The sequence below is a fragment of the Pelophylax lessonae genome (assembly GCF_965119305.1).
Source record: "Pelophylax lessonae genome assembly, chromosome: 4".
NCBI lineage: Eukaryota > Metazoa > Chordata > Amphibia > Anura > Ranidae > Pelophylax > Pelophylax lessonae.
Window position 1 is genome coordinate 637,372,602 of NC_138771.1, and position 18,065 is coordinate 637,390,666.

The following is an 18,065-nucleotide window of genomic DNA, read 5'->3' on the forward strand; positions in this document are numbered from 1 at the left end:
TTTAGGCCCCTTTCACACATGCTGTCCGTTTGTCCGTTTTTCATCCATCCGTTGACGGATGAAAAACGGACATCAATGCATCTCTATGTAAAAACGGATGACAACTGATGATCATCAGTTAACATCCGTTTTCATCCACTTCCGTCAATGTCCGTTTTTTTGAACGGATGAATGCCCTATTTTTCATCCGTCAAAAAAACGGATCGGACGAAAAACGGATGACAACGGATGAAAAACGGATGTCAACTGATGACAACGGATGAAAAACTGATGTCAACTGATGACAACGGATGACAACGGATGAAAAACGGACGACAACGGATGAAAAACTGATGTCAACTGATGACAACGGATGACAACGGATGAAAAACGGACGACAACGGATGAAAAATGGATGAAAAACGGATAACAACTGATGAAAAACGGATGAAAAACGGATAACAACTGAGGAAAAACGGATGAAAAACGGATGAAAAACTGATACATTTGACGTGACTGAACTGATGAACTGAACGGACTGTATGTGTGAAAGGGTCCTAAGTCAAATGCTGAATGAGGCAGTCATTTGGGTGTGGTGATGATTTGCCCCAGCTGGGGGTATTAGTGGCTGGTGGGAGGGGTATAAATGGCAGCTCTCTCATTCTTCCTCATTGTGCTTTTTGTCTGGCAGGCAGGATGGGTTTAGGGGTGAGGACCTGGTGCAGTTGGGTGTTGCGTTTGGCCCTCGTTTATGTAACAGGGTTTGGATGTGCTGGAGCCTTGGTGAGACACAGGCGCCAGTCAGACTGGTGGAGGAATTACCAGCGGGTTGTACCTGGCCAGAGCCAGGGGTCTTCTAGAGGGGGTTCCAGAGGGCTTTACTGGGGAGCTAATGATGCATATGGGTTTGGGGCTTGGCGGGGTCCAACAGGTGGACGTGGTATTGGGGTGCTCCGCCAGCAGCCCCCAACTGTAAGTTCTCCTAGTTCCCCTGTTAGTGTCCAGTGTGAAGAGGACAGCATGGTGGTCAATGTCATGGTGGATTTTTATGGGACTGGAAAGCTAGTGAAGCCTTCAGATCTGAGCCTGGGACCCCAAGGCTGCAAGCCGAACTCACAAAGTGCTGACAATGTTATCTTCCAGATTAGTCTCCAGGACTGTGGCAACACTGTGCAGGTAATCCCCTACATGTTAACTTTTATACTTCGCATCCTTTGTCTTATAAACTTTCTTGGTTTCAGTAAACTAAAACCTGGTTGCTATGGGTTATTGCACATTGTGATGCTGTCTTAAGGACTGTGTAGCTGATGGTCCATGGCTCTGCAAATTAGCAGGAGAATATTTTACGCTGTTAAAACCCTTATTGCTCTTCTGTGAGGGGGGAGACCTGTGCATATGCTGCTGACCCTGTTCACATGTACGATGGTGGTAACAAAGATGTAGAAACAGAGGCGTAACTAGAACCTTCAGGGCCCCGGTGCAAGAAACCATGAAGGGGCCCCCTGGCTGGGGTTCTTTCCCCTGATCCTGGGGCCCTTCACTCTGGTTGTGGGGCCCTTTATTACGGTCCCGCAGTGGGACCCTTTCACAAGTTCTGCAGTGGGCCCCCTTCCTGCCATCTTGGGGCCTCCCCACGGTGGTGGAATGCAAGGGCCCGGCTGCAACTGTGACTTTTGCGATCCTGGAAGTTCACCCACTGGTGTCAGTAGCTTTTATTTTTTGGTATTTTTTATTTTTTTACAATGACACTGTCCATTCAGAAAAGGAAATTACATATTTTACGACCCCCCCCCCCCTTCCTGGTTCTATTGTGACACCTCCCCTGCAGCAGCTGGCAGGAGAGAGAAGGCAGCACAGTTGGGGTTGGGAACCAGGGGAGCACACAGGGACCCAGAGACAGCACAACACAAGTGAACTGGATAGGAGGAGTGGCGGGGGCAGCATACAGAGGACCCAATCTCCTCCTGCAGCTACAAGAGGGGGGGAAAAAGGACAGTGATTTATCTACATGCTGCCCCGCCACCCTTCCCATCCAGGTGTACAGGGGAGCCACACAGGCCCCCTGGAGCATGGGGCCGGTTGCAATTGCAACCCCTGTAGTTGCGCCCCTGTGTAAAGCAGTCTAAGCACCCAATGCTCTTGATCAACTTTACTTTGCAGGGTTCTGAAGTATGGACCAGTAGCTTTAGGACTTGTGTTTTTATATTTACCCTTTTACTAGCTAACTGTTAAAATTTGGTCTGTTAACAGGAGCTTTTTGAGATGCTTTCCATAAGCTCATCTACTTGCGTAGACCTCCTCAATTACAGCTGCCATCTTGGATGTGATGTCAGCAGACTAGGAGCCATTTCTTGGTGATTTGGTATCCTCCACTTTAACACAGCTGCTACATAAAAGGTTATGTAGGGAGGGATGGAGCTGGATCAGAGCCACTTGACTTTTAGAAGAGGGGTGTAAAGGGAAACTGATGATCGGTTAGTAAAACTGCATCTGCGTTTAGTTGGTGACTGGTTCTTAAGAACCTGAAATCGCTTCTAAGCTGACCCCTGTTAGATCAGTCCCCTAATAAAATGTGATTACCTGGCTGGTCTGTTGCTGGCTTGATATTTTCTGAAATCATGAAAGGTTAATCCTCATTAGCATGACGGCTGAGTGACTAGTCTTTGGTAATGGAGACGACAATGGTGGTACCCCAAGTCTCTTATGAGTAGCGTTGCAGTGTCTATATAATCTGCTCTTTTCTACAGATGACTCGAGACTGGGTGATCTATGCTACCAACTTGACCTACAGCCCAACCTCCTCCATTCCAATCATCAGAACCAACCCAGCTGTGGTCCCCATAATGTGCTATTACTACAGGTGAGTTTACATTAGGGGTGATGCAGGTCATAACAATGCATCTTTTATTGGTCAATCTCTAAAGACAAATATTTGAAAAACCGTATACAATTCAGGAGATTCCCCTTCACATCCTGTTTTGTGAGAATCCCCAATGATTTGTCACTGCAGTAAGTGTGTCCACTGATTGCCTTCTAGGCCTCTTTGCTGTCCACTCCCAATATTTTTTTTTTTTTTTAGTTTTCATGGTTTTCCTTCCAGATTTGTTGGTAACCTGCTTACTGGGGATACAGACAGCAAAAAACCTGATGGGCTCTAAGCTTGTGCCCCATTAACTTATCTGTTGTGGGGTCTAAAGTTTGAATGCCCTCCTAAGAACTGCTGCATGCAGTGCACCACAACTCATATTTTTGGCTGGCTTCCTACGTGGGTGCTAAAGTCTAAATGGGTCCCAGTCTTTAGGTACAACCGAACTGCACCTTGCCTACATTAATTACTACCTGTAATTTGTAGACATGTGACCTATACCTACTAGCACCTCTGCTGCAGTGATCAACAATGGCCTCTCTTGCTAGGCAATAGTGTGTGAGGATTGGTGTAAGGGCGCTTTCACACGGGCGGTGCGCCCGATGGAACCCGTTCTGCTCAGCGGGGATCGATCCACTGAGCAGGCAGATGACGGCTCCATCTCCGCTCTGTGCAGAGATGAAGCTGTCAGATCCCGGCCATCTTCTATGGGGAGTTCGGATGAGAACAGACCACCTGTCCATTCTCATCTGATCCTCCAGATGGATGGAAAATAGGGTTTCCATCTGTCCGGCTTTCACGGACAGGATCAGAATCGGATAGCAGCGGGTGTCAGTGGAGATGTCTTAGCTGACACCCGCTGCCCGATAGGGATGCATGGAGTAGACGATCAGGTCCACCTGAAAAACTCAGATCGCCCATGGGAAAATTTATCATTTCAATACTAATTTGAAAACTAAATGTTAAGGGAATATGGGGGCAAATATGGATTCTTATGCACACTGGCCGTTTTTACAGCTGTGGATTTTGGCGTCAGACTTTTTTTTTCTACAGCCAATAAATGCCCCAACATGTTGTCCATGCACACATAGGCTGTTATCAGCCGTTTCTGGCTGTAAAAAAAAAAAAAAAAAAAAAACTAGTGGGGGTTTTTTCAGCTGTAAAAACACTAACTGGTGTTTTTTGACAAGCATGCATTTTTTTTTTTTTTTTTTCCGCACACAATCGCATTGGATTTTTGGCAGGCCCACTGCATTTTTCAATCTGTTTCGGGGTATTGTTCATGGAACATGAAGCCCTGTTATGTCAAATTAGAGCCCATTGCCGGCACCGGCTCACAGCGAGGGCGGGTTTGAAACCATTCAGCTGCAAGCTCACGATTTCAAACTTTTATATCAATGTGACTTCGGCGTGATTTCACAGACCTTTGTATGGGTTCATGCACAGATGTCTATTGAAATTGCCCTGAAGTCAGGGTTGCACCAATTCAGACAGTGACGTTGCCGGCAATAGGCTCTGTTTGGAGATGTGAACGGGGGCTTAATGTTCCATGAACGACACCCCAAAACAGTTTGCAAAATGCAGTGAGCTTGACAATCTCATGGGTGTTAACACCCATGCACTTTTGATGCGGTGGGGGAATAAAGGGTCCATGTTTGCACCAAAAAATCCTTTTTTTCTAAATCTTATTGCATGGGTGTGTGAACATCCATGTGATGCAAGCATTGTGGGAAATTCAGTTACTAAAACAGCAGAGGTGACTTTGCTTCAAACGCTGAAACGCCAATGCAAAAAAGCTGAAAACTCACTACAAATCTACTGGCGTTTTTATAACGTCCAGTGTGCATGAGGCCTAAAAGTGCAGGCTTTAGGGATGTTGTACTGAATATTGCATAACTATCTTGTGAGTTGCTCTCCAGCAAAATGAAGGAGCCAGTTTGAACTTCCATCCTTTATACTAGTGTACAGTCTGGTTAGATAGATTTTTGCTGACTCTCAGTAGTCTGTGTAATTGCTGTGAGTTCAGATTAAGGCCCACTTGTGCGACCTGAGTCGTGTGACTTTGACATGACTTTGGCTGGACTTGAAGCAATGCCTGTGTAATCTTGAGGTCTATGAACCTCAAGATGCATCAGTCAGACCAAGTAGTGCAGGGACTGCTTTAAAGTGTGACTTTAAGTAGCATAGCTATGGACGATACATTGGCTATTATGGGGTATGACTAAGTTCAGGCTGGGAGGCTCTGCAGGCCAGGCCTCTATTGCATTCCCCTGGTTCTGGGGAGTGGAGGTAGAGGCCCAGCAGGGTGGTAAGGCAGGCCTATAAATGTAAAAAAATGTTCAAGAGCCTAGCCAGCAGGGGGGGTTGTTGGGAGTGCAGCGAATGAGGCATGGGAGAGGACTCTGTGGCTAGATCTGAACAAGTCTATCCAAGGCAGCAGGATTCAAAAAAAGTGGGAGTACAACCCCCCCCCCCCCCCCCCGGCTTTGTTTTCTTCAAGGGAATATAGGCACCTGCCACTTTGGCATTGCTATATTTTACCAAGGGGACATGGAGCGCCTGAAAGAGGAACCCTGCTATTGATCCACTAGAGTTGCATTATGCCAGCAGGAGTGCAGTCTAGGATCCATTTGTGTATAAAGAGAAGGAAGTTTGTTCTACCATGTCAGTTGGCCATCCCATATTCCCTTATCCCTATCAAGGTTTTCTCTCCCTAAAACAAACCCATGGGACTGGTTACGAACTGTGTGGAAGCTGAAAAATGCATGTTACCTGGCTATGCAGGAATAGGGGACCCAAAAATCCAACTGCCCTCTAGGGGGTAGTTCTACACTAGTTATGTCAGTTGCTGATTACAGGTTGTCATCCTGGTAACAATCTAGCAAGCTACTAACGTATGGCGTCTACCATACTGCTGTTCTAATATTCTCCCTTGAGAATTGGCACTTATTAAACAGTTAATATGGATTTGTAGCCATGACATGATTGCAATTCTGGCTCATTACCAACACTTGATTCTTTCCTCCGTATAGGCATGCCAATGTGAGCAGCAAAGCCATTGAGCCTACATGGGTTCCGTTCAGCAGCACAGTGACCTCAGAGGAGAGGCTGTCCTTCTCCTTGAGGCTAATGACTGGTGAGTCGAGTAAGGCATATGATTAGGAGGGGAATGTCTCTGAACTTTACTATATAATCTCCTGTTATGTCTATAGCGGACTGGAGTGCCCCTAGAAGTTCTCCCATCTATCAGCTTGGAGATATCCTCTACATAGAGGCCTCTGTGGACACTCAGAACCATGTTGGACTGATCCTGTATATTGATCAATGTGTGGCCACCATATCTCCTGATCCCACCTCTGCTCCTAGTTATGACATCATTGCAAACAATGGGTATGTTCTTTCAAAGGGGGGGGGGGGGGTTGCCATAATGACCCCACTCTAACTGACCATTCCCTGCAGGTGTCTAGTAGATGGAATGCAAGATGACGCCTCTTCAGCCTTCATCACCCCAAGAGTTGAGCCAAACAAGCTACAGTTCACAGTAGATGCTTTCCGATTTCTAGGAAATTATGCCTCCCTGGTGAGGACTGTTTGAATTGGTTGTTACAGATGCGTGCCTTGTAAGAACTGATAACCTATGCAAATATTTTCCAATCAGATCTACATAACCTGTTACCTTAGAGCTGCTGGAACCACCCAGGTCCCTGATGCCATGAACAAGGCCTGTTCCTATAGCAAAACCACACAAAGGTGAGAGTAATTTAAAACCTTTAGAAAAGAAAAAGGGGCGCACCGACCTAGTGCATCACCACTAAAACCATTTATTAAAATATTAAGTATACAATATACTCACAAGGCAGGTGTGATAATACACACCTCAACATTGCATATAAAATATCCAAGGTAGCCAAGGTTCCATACGTAGCCGAATGCCATTTAGAGTGCCGCATGGGGCTGCTGGGCTGACGCGTTTCAGGGGCAAACCCCCTTCCTCAGAGCCAGAAAAGTTGCTGGTTTAGTAATTTAAAACTGTTGCCTGCGGTTCCTTGTATTACTGCCCATCCCATAGCCATTGCATTTGTGCAGCACAAATGTGTAATGGAGCGGCAAACTTCTGGACCAAGCAACCAGTACCTAGAACAATGATTTTGTGTATCAATAGTATGGCGGATTCCTAAAAACTAATTGTATTAAAAGGAAATATTGATGAAAATGGTGCACAGGTCACCTCTGTTGTCTCGTCTTAGCCAGCAATCCTTCCAACATATGTGTAGCAGTGTTTCCAGAAATTGGGTCTGCCATTGTTACCAGTGACACTTACAACACATTTAAGTTGTGAACCCAGGTGTGAGAACTGAGACAATGACCATTCTGGCATCTTTGGTTTGTTTTGTATATTGGGGATGGGAGAAGGGAATGAGTGGGATACTCCTCTGGCTCAACTAGGGTTTAACTGGGACACTGTACAGAAAAATGCCTGGCGCTGTCTGACGCCAGCTGAATGCCAGCCAACGCTCCTGGCGCTTGAAGATACTTTGCTCAAAAGTGCTAGAACTCCGACTTTAACACTTTTGTTAAATCAGGAGATCCAGGACTGTAGTAAATTTGACTCCTGACACTATTTAGTTCTGAAGTCTAGTGAACAACTCCCTCCAGCCCTTCACTGACTGAGGTAGCTCCTTGTAACTGCTTGTGCTTGCTGCAACTCTTAATGCTTTACACCAGGGGTGGGGAACCTTTTTTTTCTGCCAAGGGCCATTTGGATTTTTGTAACATCATTCGGGGGCCGTACAAAAATCAACTAAAAATTAGCCTGTTATATTTGACCACAGCGTGCCCCCTTTCAATGCAGTGACCACAGCGTGCCCCCTTTCAATGCAGAGTGACCACAGCGTGCCAAGCCCCCCAGACCAGTGCACTCATTTGACTTGCCTGTTGTAGTGGCAGCTTCCTCTCTTCAGTCCCCGCGTCTCCGAGTCGTCCCGCCTCCTCCTCGGCCATGGCATTGGATCTGTGAATTTTCATTTGCTATTGTCACACAAATGGGCGGGCTCGAGGCGAACTGCTCTGCGCCTCGGGTCCACCCTTTTCGGAGACTCAGTGTCAGGACGGAGCCATCGGCTCCTTCTGACACAGCGGCACTGGGAGGGGGGGTGGACGTTACAATCATGCGGGCCGCAGGTTCCCCACCCCTGCTTTACATTGTACACTTTAACTCTTCAGGGCCCAACTGCTCCTTTACACTTCAGGGTCCTCTGACTAGGCACCCCCTTTACACTAGCTGGCTCCTGGATCCCTTGAACCTTCACTGGAGTGGTCCCCCTCTACACTAGGCAGACCCCCAGGGGCAGGTCACAGTACTTGTGACCTTGAAAGGCTTTCCTGGAACTGGACCCCTCTTGCTCCACTGGTCCTCAGCTCACTGGATCCCTTCTGCAGCTCAGCTCTCTGTACCCTCAGGCAAGCTGCCTGAGACACCCGATTCTTACAGGAGAGACAGCTGTACACTCCCTCCTGGGACTCTGCTGAAAAGATGCTGCGTCATGTGCTCCCCTCAAACTTGTACCCACTCCCAGAATCCTCTGCGGCAGAATCTGCCTTCTGGGGTAAATACAAGCCTGAATAGGCCACTGATTGGGTTTCCTCCACTGCCCAATGAGAATCTCCAGAGCCAGTGGGGAGACTCTCCTCTCAGTAACCACATGGGAGACATGACAGCCTAGCTGAAATCAAGGCCCACTGGCAGCCAAGGCCCACTGTACTTTACCTAGCACCTACCTGTAGGGTGCTACATATGGTAAGGGAACCTCCATGGGCTTAGCCCTAAGTTATGCATGATTCATATCATGAGTATGGTGCCATGCATCTCCTTTTTGGGAAAGTCCCTTTGGTGTTCTGGGCAAGAGTATTTGAGCTGCCCCTAAAGATGAGCTGTGCTGACACCTGGTAACCTGCACTTAATCTTTGTAAAACTAGAAAATCCCTGGAATTGTATTTATGGTAACTGGACACATCGGTCTACATGTTTTTAACCTGATCAAGTCTAGATTTTTCAATGGGTAGACTGAATCCCACACACTGTAGTGATCTTAGTTTTGGAGGGCCAGCTGTGCTGGTCTTCCATAGCCCTTTGCATCTGGACTGGGTGGCAGCTGCTATAAAAGCATTCAGAAGCCGCTATGAACAAAATGAGGGGTGGAGCTAGGAACAACTATTTAGACCTAAGCTGCCTTCTGGTGTTCAGATTAGAATTGCCAATGCACTTCTATCTTTTGGCATTTGGAAGAGGTGTCTAAAGCAAAAACAGGTGGTATGCTAAACTTTGCTTTACTGTCTTGGCAATGCTTTAAGGCAGGGGTCTTCAAACTACAGCCCTCCATTTGTTCAGGAACTAAATTTCCAGTCATGTCTGAATGTCAGAGTATTACAATGCCTCATGGGACGTGTAGTTCCACAACAGCTGGAGGGCCATAGTTTGAGGATCCCTGCTTTAAGGTAATGCGAAGCTAATGTTTTTGGAAACGTATGTGGTCCGTCAATATAAAGATAAAGTAAACCTATGAGGGAGTCCGCAAGGCATTACGGTCATGCGTCAAGTGATCAGCACACTGGCAAATCATGATCCACTAAATCTATCCTTTTGGGTTTTGGATAAAATGCTCCTGCATCTGTTTACTGGCCCAGTAGCACATGTTGGCCAAAACCTAGGTATAATTGGTTGTAGAAAAGTTGGAACCCCTACTGAAGCACTTGACAATTTTGAAGGGGGGGAAATCTTTAACAAAGCCTTAGCATACAGTGCACTAAAGTTTTGGTCACCCCATTACTATAAAGTATAAACAAAGCCCAGTTTCAAGATGGGAAAAAAATGGAATTCAATTCCTAATCCCTGGCGATGAAAGGCATTTACAATGGTGTCCAATAGCTGCCTCCTACCTGTGAATAGACTTCTGGGTTGATGGTTCTACCTGGTCACCTCAGTGGAAGTGTAGCCATTGGCTGATCTGCCAGTGCACATGCATCACGGCTGTGATGTGAATGCTGCTCTTAGTCCATCCACAGAAGCCACTGGCTCAAAATCTTGGAGATCACATGGGCACTGCTTGGAGGACCATTTTCAGTGACGTACAGCATGCATACCTAATTTAGGGTTTTGTGCCTTTCCGCTCCAGACTGGAGTTCTTGGATGCATATCTTGTACTCCATGTTTTAGCTGGGTATTAGTGTAGTTGTTCCCTGTATCGTTTTATGCCTTATCTTGTAACGATGGGCTCACATGTTGTGGTTCCAGTTTTCAGTGTCATGGCAGATGCCCATGTGTTTATCCACCTAGCCGCTTTGTCCCTGGTATCCAAAGCGACAAACAACTTGTTCTAGGTCACACAATACCTTGCCACTTGTGGTGCTTCACAAATGCAGGAGTGCCAATATGAATGTCGGGTCTGAAACTGGCACAAGCAGCCAGAGCAATAATTTAGTAGTTTCACTGCAGAACTCAAGACCTAGGGATTGTTGCATATGCAGCTCCACAGCATGTCGGGTTTTGTGCTAAAGAAGTTGGGCAGTGCCATGTCAATTTTTGATCACAAAGCAATGAGATGATACTATATTGCCAATAATTGACACATGAAACTACATGATCAATGCACTTGTGCAGTAGAGGTTTATAATGGTTTATGCACCGAGCAGCCCTGACCCTCTTTGGTCCTCTGCTGCTGGCACTCCTGGCTTACCCCCGCCCCCCCCCCCCGACCAGTGCCCCAATAGCAAGCTGCTTGCTATGAGGACACTGGTGCATGGCTTGTTTCTGAGCCCTGCTCTGCCCCACGACAGCTGTGGCTCAGCCTAACCCCCTACTCTTTTCACTGCCTCCCATTGCTGTGTCCCAAACAATGAGACCCAGAACAGATGACATTCCTTTGCACATTGCTGAATCAAGAGGGGGCTCAGGTGCTGAATCAAGAGGGGGCTCAGGTGAGTATTTAATGATGGGCTATGGGAGAGCAGCGCACATTTGTTTTTTTGTTTTTTTTGGGGGGGGGGGGGGGGGTTCCCTTCTCAATGCATGAAGGTGAAAAACCTTCAACCTTTACGAACACAAATGCTACTCCTACAGTGTTTTCCACCAAATCTACTTATCTAACAATTTTACTTGTCTTCTCTAGCTGGTCTGCAGTTGAGGGCCCAAGCAGTATCTGCCCATGTTGTGGTACAGGCACCTGCAGCAACCCTACTGGTCTGGGTGCAGGCGCAAGGGGCAGATTTAGAAGACCAAGAGCATTTGGGAAGAGGGAAGTTTTGGATGGTGAGTTCTTTTATTTGTTTTGGTGATATGGGTGTAGGTGTTCTCTAGTATGTTGTAAATGGGGGGGAAAAGTGATCTTCATTGAGCACATTGACAGTTATTGCAACAACTTTTTGACATGACTTTCATGATGGGTATTTTGCTCTAGTGTCCTAGATTAAAAGTAAGGGATTAGATTGCCTACTAGAATAACTCTATCTAAAACAATTTTCCCTTTGACTGCGAGGAAAGATTAGAACTGTTTGTCTTCACTGGGAAGACTTGCCCTAGTGAGGGGGTGGAAATCTGTCGGAAGACGACTACAAGGAACTTGAATGGGAATGTTGTGATGAGACTACTTTTGATTTGCAGGAATTGAATCCCAACAGGGTACAGATTGTAGCTGGTTCCCTACAAAGGGGTTTCAAGTATTGCATAGAACTTCAAAATCAAGAATTTGAGAATCTCTAATCTAGATTAACATAGTTGACCATTGGCAGAACTATAAAGTTTACACTTTGACTAGCCCCTTGGGTTCTGCCACTGTGCAGAAACTCCAAAATGCTGGATTGTAAAGCTTGGTTCACACTGCTGCAACCCAATTGTGTGATTAAAGGAGTAAAGAGCCCCAGGACTAATGGAAGGGTCCCTGGTGGTAGTCAGGGGGTGGGCCTTCTTGGTTTCTTGCACCAGGGCCCTGAAGGTTTTAGTTAAGCCTCTGTGGCTGACCAAATCTTTCACTAGGACAAGTGGCTGGTCTAAAACCTGGTTGGAAAGACTAGAATCCCAATGGATTTGTATTGCTCTTGTCACCAGTGGATTTTCCCACTGTTGCTTCTAATATAACTAGAATTGGGGGGGGGGGGGGTGCAATCATCAAGCTCATACCACACCTAGGAAGTTGCCCATTATAGTCATCCCACTTCTGTCCACTATTAAAGGAACAATTTTAGGATGCAATGGTCTAAAATGAGTGCCAACTTCTTGACACTTGTGTAAAAGCTAGATTGTTGCCTTCATGCTCTTAAACTGCATAGAATTGTAAAGAAATGTGTATTGACCTCTCAATTTTCTCCTGTACAGAACCCCACACGGAAGAGGAACCAACTGTGACCACTCTGGGACCTCTGCTTGTAATTGGGCCCAAACAAAGGGATGTTGCAGCTGCAGTGACAAGGGAAGAGTCTGCCCCTGCAGAGCTCTGGGTGTTGGTGGCTGTCGGATGTCTTAGTCTTCTTGTTGTCCTTGTATGTGCAGTCTTCATTGGGAAATCTCAGAAAAAGCCACAGTATGTGCTGTCTGTGGAAAAATAAAAAAATCTCATTTATTCTTGTCTATTGCGTGTGTATTTTTTTTTTTTTTTTTTTTTTTGTGGTTCCCCTTCCATAGAATTGGGATTTACTGAGGAATCTGAACTAGTATTCATCACAGGTCTTGTATATTTTAAAGGTCAGAAGTTCTGACATCCTTGCTGAAGTGAAATGTTCTCTTTAATTAGGAATGGAAATTGAAGCGTACTGTGATATCCAAGGATAAATCTGATCAACTGGAAGGAAAAACTCTGTTAGGCTTTGGTCCCAATCCTTCAAAGAATGGATTCCTGTAAGGGGGTCTTTACCCTTGTTACTTCCTAGGGCCTAAGTGTCTCCAGTGGCGGTACGCTAAAATCCCTTAACTTGGCACCAGTTTTTTAAATGCCCTTTTGGGGGGAGGGAATCGGGTCCAGGCAGAACAGGAATGGGGGGGGGGGTGGAAGGATCGGTGTCAGAGGTAATTAAAGGAACGATTGTCTGTCTCACCGCAGCAACTGAAAGCTGGCAGAAGGGGGGGAGAGAAACTGGCTTTCAGCTGTTGCAGGGAGCCGCATCGGGCTTCCTTTAATTGCTCCTCTGCCCAACCACACTGATTCCCTGTGCTGTGGGGGGGGGGGGGGGCTACTGGTGGCTCTGATCCAGGGCACCCCCAAATATGCTCAATGGGTGACCTGTCCAGTGAGTATGCTGGCCATGTAAGAATGTTGGGATGTTTTCAGCTTCCTGGAATTGTGAACAGATACTTGCAACATGGGGCTGTGCATTACCATGCTGCAACATGGGGTGATGGTCATGGATGAAGGGCACAACAATGGGCCTCAGGATCTCGGCACGGTATTTCTGTGCATTCAAAAAATTCCATCAATAAAATGTACCGGTGTTCTTTCTCCCTAACACACACACACACCTGCCCATACCATCAAGGGCCACTCGATCCACATTGACATGTGCAAACCGCTCATCCACACGACACCATACAGGTTGTCTGCCACATGCCCTTTACAGTGAAAACTGGCATTCATCTGTGAAAAGAACCCCCCCCCTCTCCAGTGCCAGATGCCATCGAATGTGAGCCTTTGCCCCACTCAAGTCGGTTACGACGAACTGCAGTCAGGTCAAGAGCCCGATGAGGATGAGCATGCAGATGAGCTTCCCTAAAACTTGACATTTTGTGCAGAAATTCTTTGGTTAGGCAAGCTGATTGTTGCAGCAGCTGTCCGGGTGGCAGGTCTGAGATGATTGTGGCGGTCCTGGGCCAGTGTGGTTACATGTGGTCTGCAGTTGTGAGGCCCGTTGGATGTACTGCCAAATTCTCTGAAATGCCTTTGGAGACGGTTAATGGTAGAGAAATGCACAGGCAATAGCTCTGGTGGACATTCCTGCAGTCAGCATGCCAATTGTATGCTCCCTCAAAACTTGTAGTTTTATCACAGCACAATCCCACGTGTTTTTAGAGTGGCCTTTTAGTGTGGCCAGCCTAAGGGACACCTGTGCAATCATGCTGTCTAAGCAGCATCTTAATATGCCACACCTGTGAGGTGGGTGGATTATCTCGGCAAAAAGTGCTCACTAACAAAGATTTAGATAGATTTGTGAACAATATTTGAGAAATGAGCAATTTTGTTTACATAGTCTTAGATCTTTGAGTTCAGCTCATGAAAAATGGGGTCAAAAACAAGTGTTGCGTTTAGTTTTGTACAGTGCCTTTCAAAAGTTCACCCCTTGGCATTTTTCGTGTTTTGTTGCTTCACAACCTGGAATTACTATGGATTGTTTGAGGATTTTCATCATCTAATTTACAGAACATGCCCATAACTTTGAAGATTTTTTTTTTTTTTTTTGTGAAGCAAACAACAAATGGGACAAAACAGTCAATGTGCATAACTATTCACCCCCTAAATCAATACTTGTAGAGCCATCTTTTCTGGCAATCACAGCTCCAAGTCCCTTTGGATAAGTCTCTGAGCTTACCACTGGGATTTTTGCCCATTCCTCCTTCCAAAACTGTTCCAGCTTCTTCAAGTTGGATAGTTTGTGCTTGTGAACAGCAACCATCCATCTTAAGTCTGACCACATTTTTCTATTGGATTGAGTTTTGGGCTTTGACTAGGCCATTCCAACACATTTACATGTTTCCCCTTAAACCACAAGTGTTGCTTTAGCAGTGTGTTTGGTCATTGTCCTGCTGGAAGGTGAGCCTCCATTCTAGCCTCAAATCACGCACAGAGCGGTACAGGTTTTACTCAAGAATATCCCTGTATTTAGCACCAGCCATCTTTCCCTCAACTCTGACCAGTTTCCCAGTCCTGGGTGCTGAAAAACATCCCCACAGCATGATGCTACCACCATGTTTCACTGTGGGGATGGTGTTCTTTGGGTGATGAGATGAGTTTGTGCCAGACAGACTTTTCTTTGGCTGAAAAGTTCAATTTTAGTCATCAGACCAGAGCACCTTCCTCCATACAATTTGGGAGTCTCCCACATGCCTCTTCGCAAACTCAAAATGTGCCTTTTTTTTTTTTTTTTGCTGAAAGTAATGGCTTGAGAAATCTTAAGCCTGCCATGGCTATGACTGTGGCTTCCCATATTCTGGAGTATCGACTAACCCAGTTTAAAGCACACATTGAGACTGGCACCTTGAAGGAAACAATTCTGGCTCTTTCCTACACTCCTGCCAGGCATGGCATAATTTGCAGATGCGTCAGCCGAATCTGTGTGTATGTAGCCCTGCCCCCTTGGGGGGGGGGGTGGCTTGTTGCATGGGTGTCCTCGTCACCTCTTACACCCTGAGCCTGCTCCAACCCATCTGACACTATCAGTTCTGTCATAGTAAATGTCTGAGACCACAAAGGTTGCAGTGAATAAACAATTTACTGCTCTTTTCGTTTTGAAACAAAAGCAGAGTAATCAAACAAAAATAAGAAATAACACAATCATTGCAAAGGAGAAAGAATCCTGAGTTCCCAGCCAAGGATTAATGCCTATTTGCTCAGCACTCAGGATCCAGAACACAGGCCACACATACATACACACACACACAAACAAATGTGTATGTATGCTAAGAGGATAGTGTTCCAACAGTGGGCAATACCTCAACTAATGTGGTTTGAGAGTGACCGCAGATAGTTATTATACTAAATTACTTCAATGGAAAAATAAACAGTGTAATGCTATAATATCAACTTAGCAGAGTGCACTCTGTATACTGACGGGGGCCCCCTTAAGATGATCTGAAAACGTCTCCTGGAGAGTGAGGCCTCACTTATCTTCACCGGCAAGGAATCCCATAATCCAAGAAAGTATTTGTAATCCAACAAAGGAAAGGAATTGTGAACTATGTTACCCAATGTAATAATAGTTGTAATCCACAGAGAGGCAAATACAGTTTATCCTGCACATCATCACCACAGATCAACAGCCTAGAACTGGATTGAAGGCTTAGGCCTGATGCACCCACCACGCACTAGATTTGTATCGGCAGTGTCCGGTGGTTTGTCTAAGTGTCAGTAAGGCCTAATTAAAGTACACAATCTATATGCCCTTTCCAGAATCAGACTGTATTGTAAGAGAGATGTAGACACTGGATGTCTCTCACCCAAACCAGGAGATCTGTTTCCCTCTGCGACCAGGCCCCGCTCTCATCAGCATCTCCGTCTGCCGGTCAGCAACCTTCCGCTCAGCCACGCCACGAGACTCCTCCACACAGTCACACCGCTGACTTCACTCCGGTGTCCTTCACTAGGCCTCAGCCTAAGTTCCTGCGATCCGCAGCAGCTCTTCCCCTTCTGTCCAGTACACTGTCCTCGAGGCAAGAGAGCCAAGCAAAGTCCTGCCTCCCCTTATATAACCCCCCCATTGCAAGCTCCGCGCGTCCTGATGCTCCCTCGGAGAAAGGTCTTTCTGTCTCAGCAGTCAATGATCCTGGCTCCTCCCGGACTACATCTCCCATAATGCCAGAGTCACTGTCTTGCAGAGCTTTAATAATAATAACAACGTGAACAACACCACCCGTGTGACCCGGCTACACGTAAATCTGCTAGATCTTCATCCCTGGCCAGTTCAGCAAGGAGGGCGCTCTGGCTTGAGACTTGGAATGGAGAAAGAAGGTCCTAGGTTAAGCTTTGCAAGATTTCTCTTACAGGGGACCACTTGTTTGGGCCAGGCTTTGAAGCCGCCCTGGATCGGAAAGCTGACAGGAAAAACTCCTTGCCTGTCAAGCATGGATGGGGTGAAAAGACTTAATAGGAAGTTTTGCCCTCTGCTCCAAGGGGCAGAAGAAGTCTAGTGTCCAGAAGGGCAGAGGCCGAGGGGGAGCATTTTTTTTTTCTTGCCCTCCTGAACAGCCCAAGAAAACTCAATGATGAGCTGAACACAGTGTGAGGAAGATTTGGGACCTTCCTCCCACAGTGGGTAGCGGTCATCTCCAGTCATTTCATTTTGGGGATGGTAAGGAGGGGTTATCTGGAGTTTTCAAGCCCCCCTCCACACAGGATGTTCATCACTGAATTACCAGAATAGGCATCAGCCTAACTTTTCTCTCTGGAAGAGCAGGGGGTTGAGGTGAAGGTGCCACTGGAGGAGATAGGCAGAGGGTTTTATTTCCACATTTTCCTTGTGTGGAAAACGTTCAAGCTTATCCTGAACTTAAAACCCTTAAATGCCTCGGTAGCTTACAAGAGATTTAGGAAGGATTCAATCTTCTTGATAAGGGCAATCTTTCTCTTCCCCCCTGCCCCCTCCCAAACTGCTTCATGGCCTTGATGGACCTGAGAGACACCTATCTGCACATTATCATAGTGGAAAGGTGTCCAGAAGTTTCTCAGGTTGGCCATAAGGATGGCAGAGGGCACGTTCCAGCGGCAATTTTTGGTTCTCCCCTTTGGCCTTCCCCCCCTGCCCCTGCATCTTTACCAAGGTCATGGCAGCAGCCTTGGCTTACTTGTGGCTCAAGTGCATTTCAGTTATTGCCTACCTGGACAATCTGCTCCTGTTTGCCCCTTCTCAGGAGCAGTTGCAACAAAGTGCTTTTTGGAGAGTCTGGGGTGGCTCCTAAATCCTGGAAAGGTCCAGTCTAGTGTCCGCACAAAGGGTCCCTTTTCTGGGCTTCAAGTTAGATTCCCAGACACAAGTGGCACAGGTTGGGGAGCACACCTGGACTCTCGACTGGTGCAATGATCTTGGAAGTGCAATGATTCAAAGTGATCTTCGAACTGGAGAGAACTGAGAGCAATCAAGCTGGCTCTCAGAGCCTTCCAGACAGAACTGCAGGGCACCATGTGCAAGTCTACTCTGACAATTCCTTGGCAGTTGCTTATGTCAACCAGAAAGGGGGGACAAGGAGCAAGCCTCTGTGGGTTCAAGTGGAAGGAATTCTTTAGTAGTTCCCCTGTCTCCTGTCTCAGGGGGACTACACCCACCCGCATCCAGAAATCCTAGATCTGAGGGCTTGGAAGTTGAGCAGAAGAGGTTGGAGGAATTAGGATGCTCTCATGATGTAATCCAAACATTGCTCCAGGCCAGGAAATCGTCCACTAATAGCTCCTACTACAGAATATGGCAGAAGTTTTCGGAATTTGCCAAATCCAACAAATTTAACCCATTGAAGCCAGGTGTGCAGGACATT

General features: G+C 46.6%; 1 protein-coding gene and 1 long non-coding RNA gene across 2 annotated transcripts in view; both read left to right on the forward strand.

Annotated features, from left to right (window-relative positions):
* Positions 1-18,065, forward strand: part of LOC309552384 — an 879,384-nt gene that overhangs the window by 517,326 nt on the left and 343,993 nt on the right. The window lies entirely within an intron of this gene.
* On the forward strand, positions 676-12,442 carry LOC309554725 (zona pellucida sperm-binding protein 3-like; the record flags this gene model as incomplete). Its single annotated transcript, XM_082256430.1, has 8 exons — positions 676-1,155; positions 2,727-2,839; positions 5,878-5,981; positions 6,058-6,235; positions 6,305-6,425; positions 6,504-6,595; positions 11,011-11,150; positions 12,213-12,442. 8 exons carry the CDS (start codon positions 676-678, stop codon positions 12,440-12,442), a joined length of 1,458 nt encoding a protein of 485 aa, XP_082112556.1.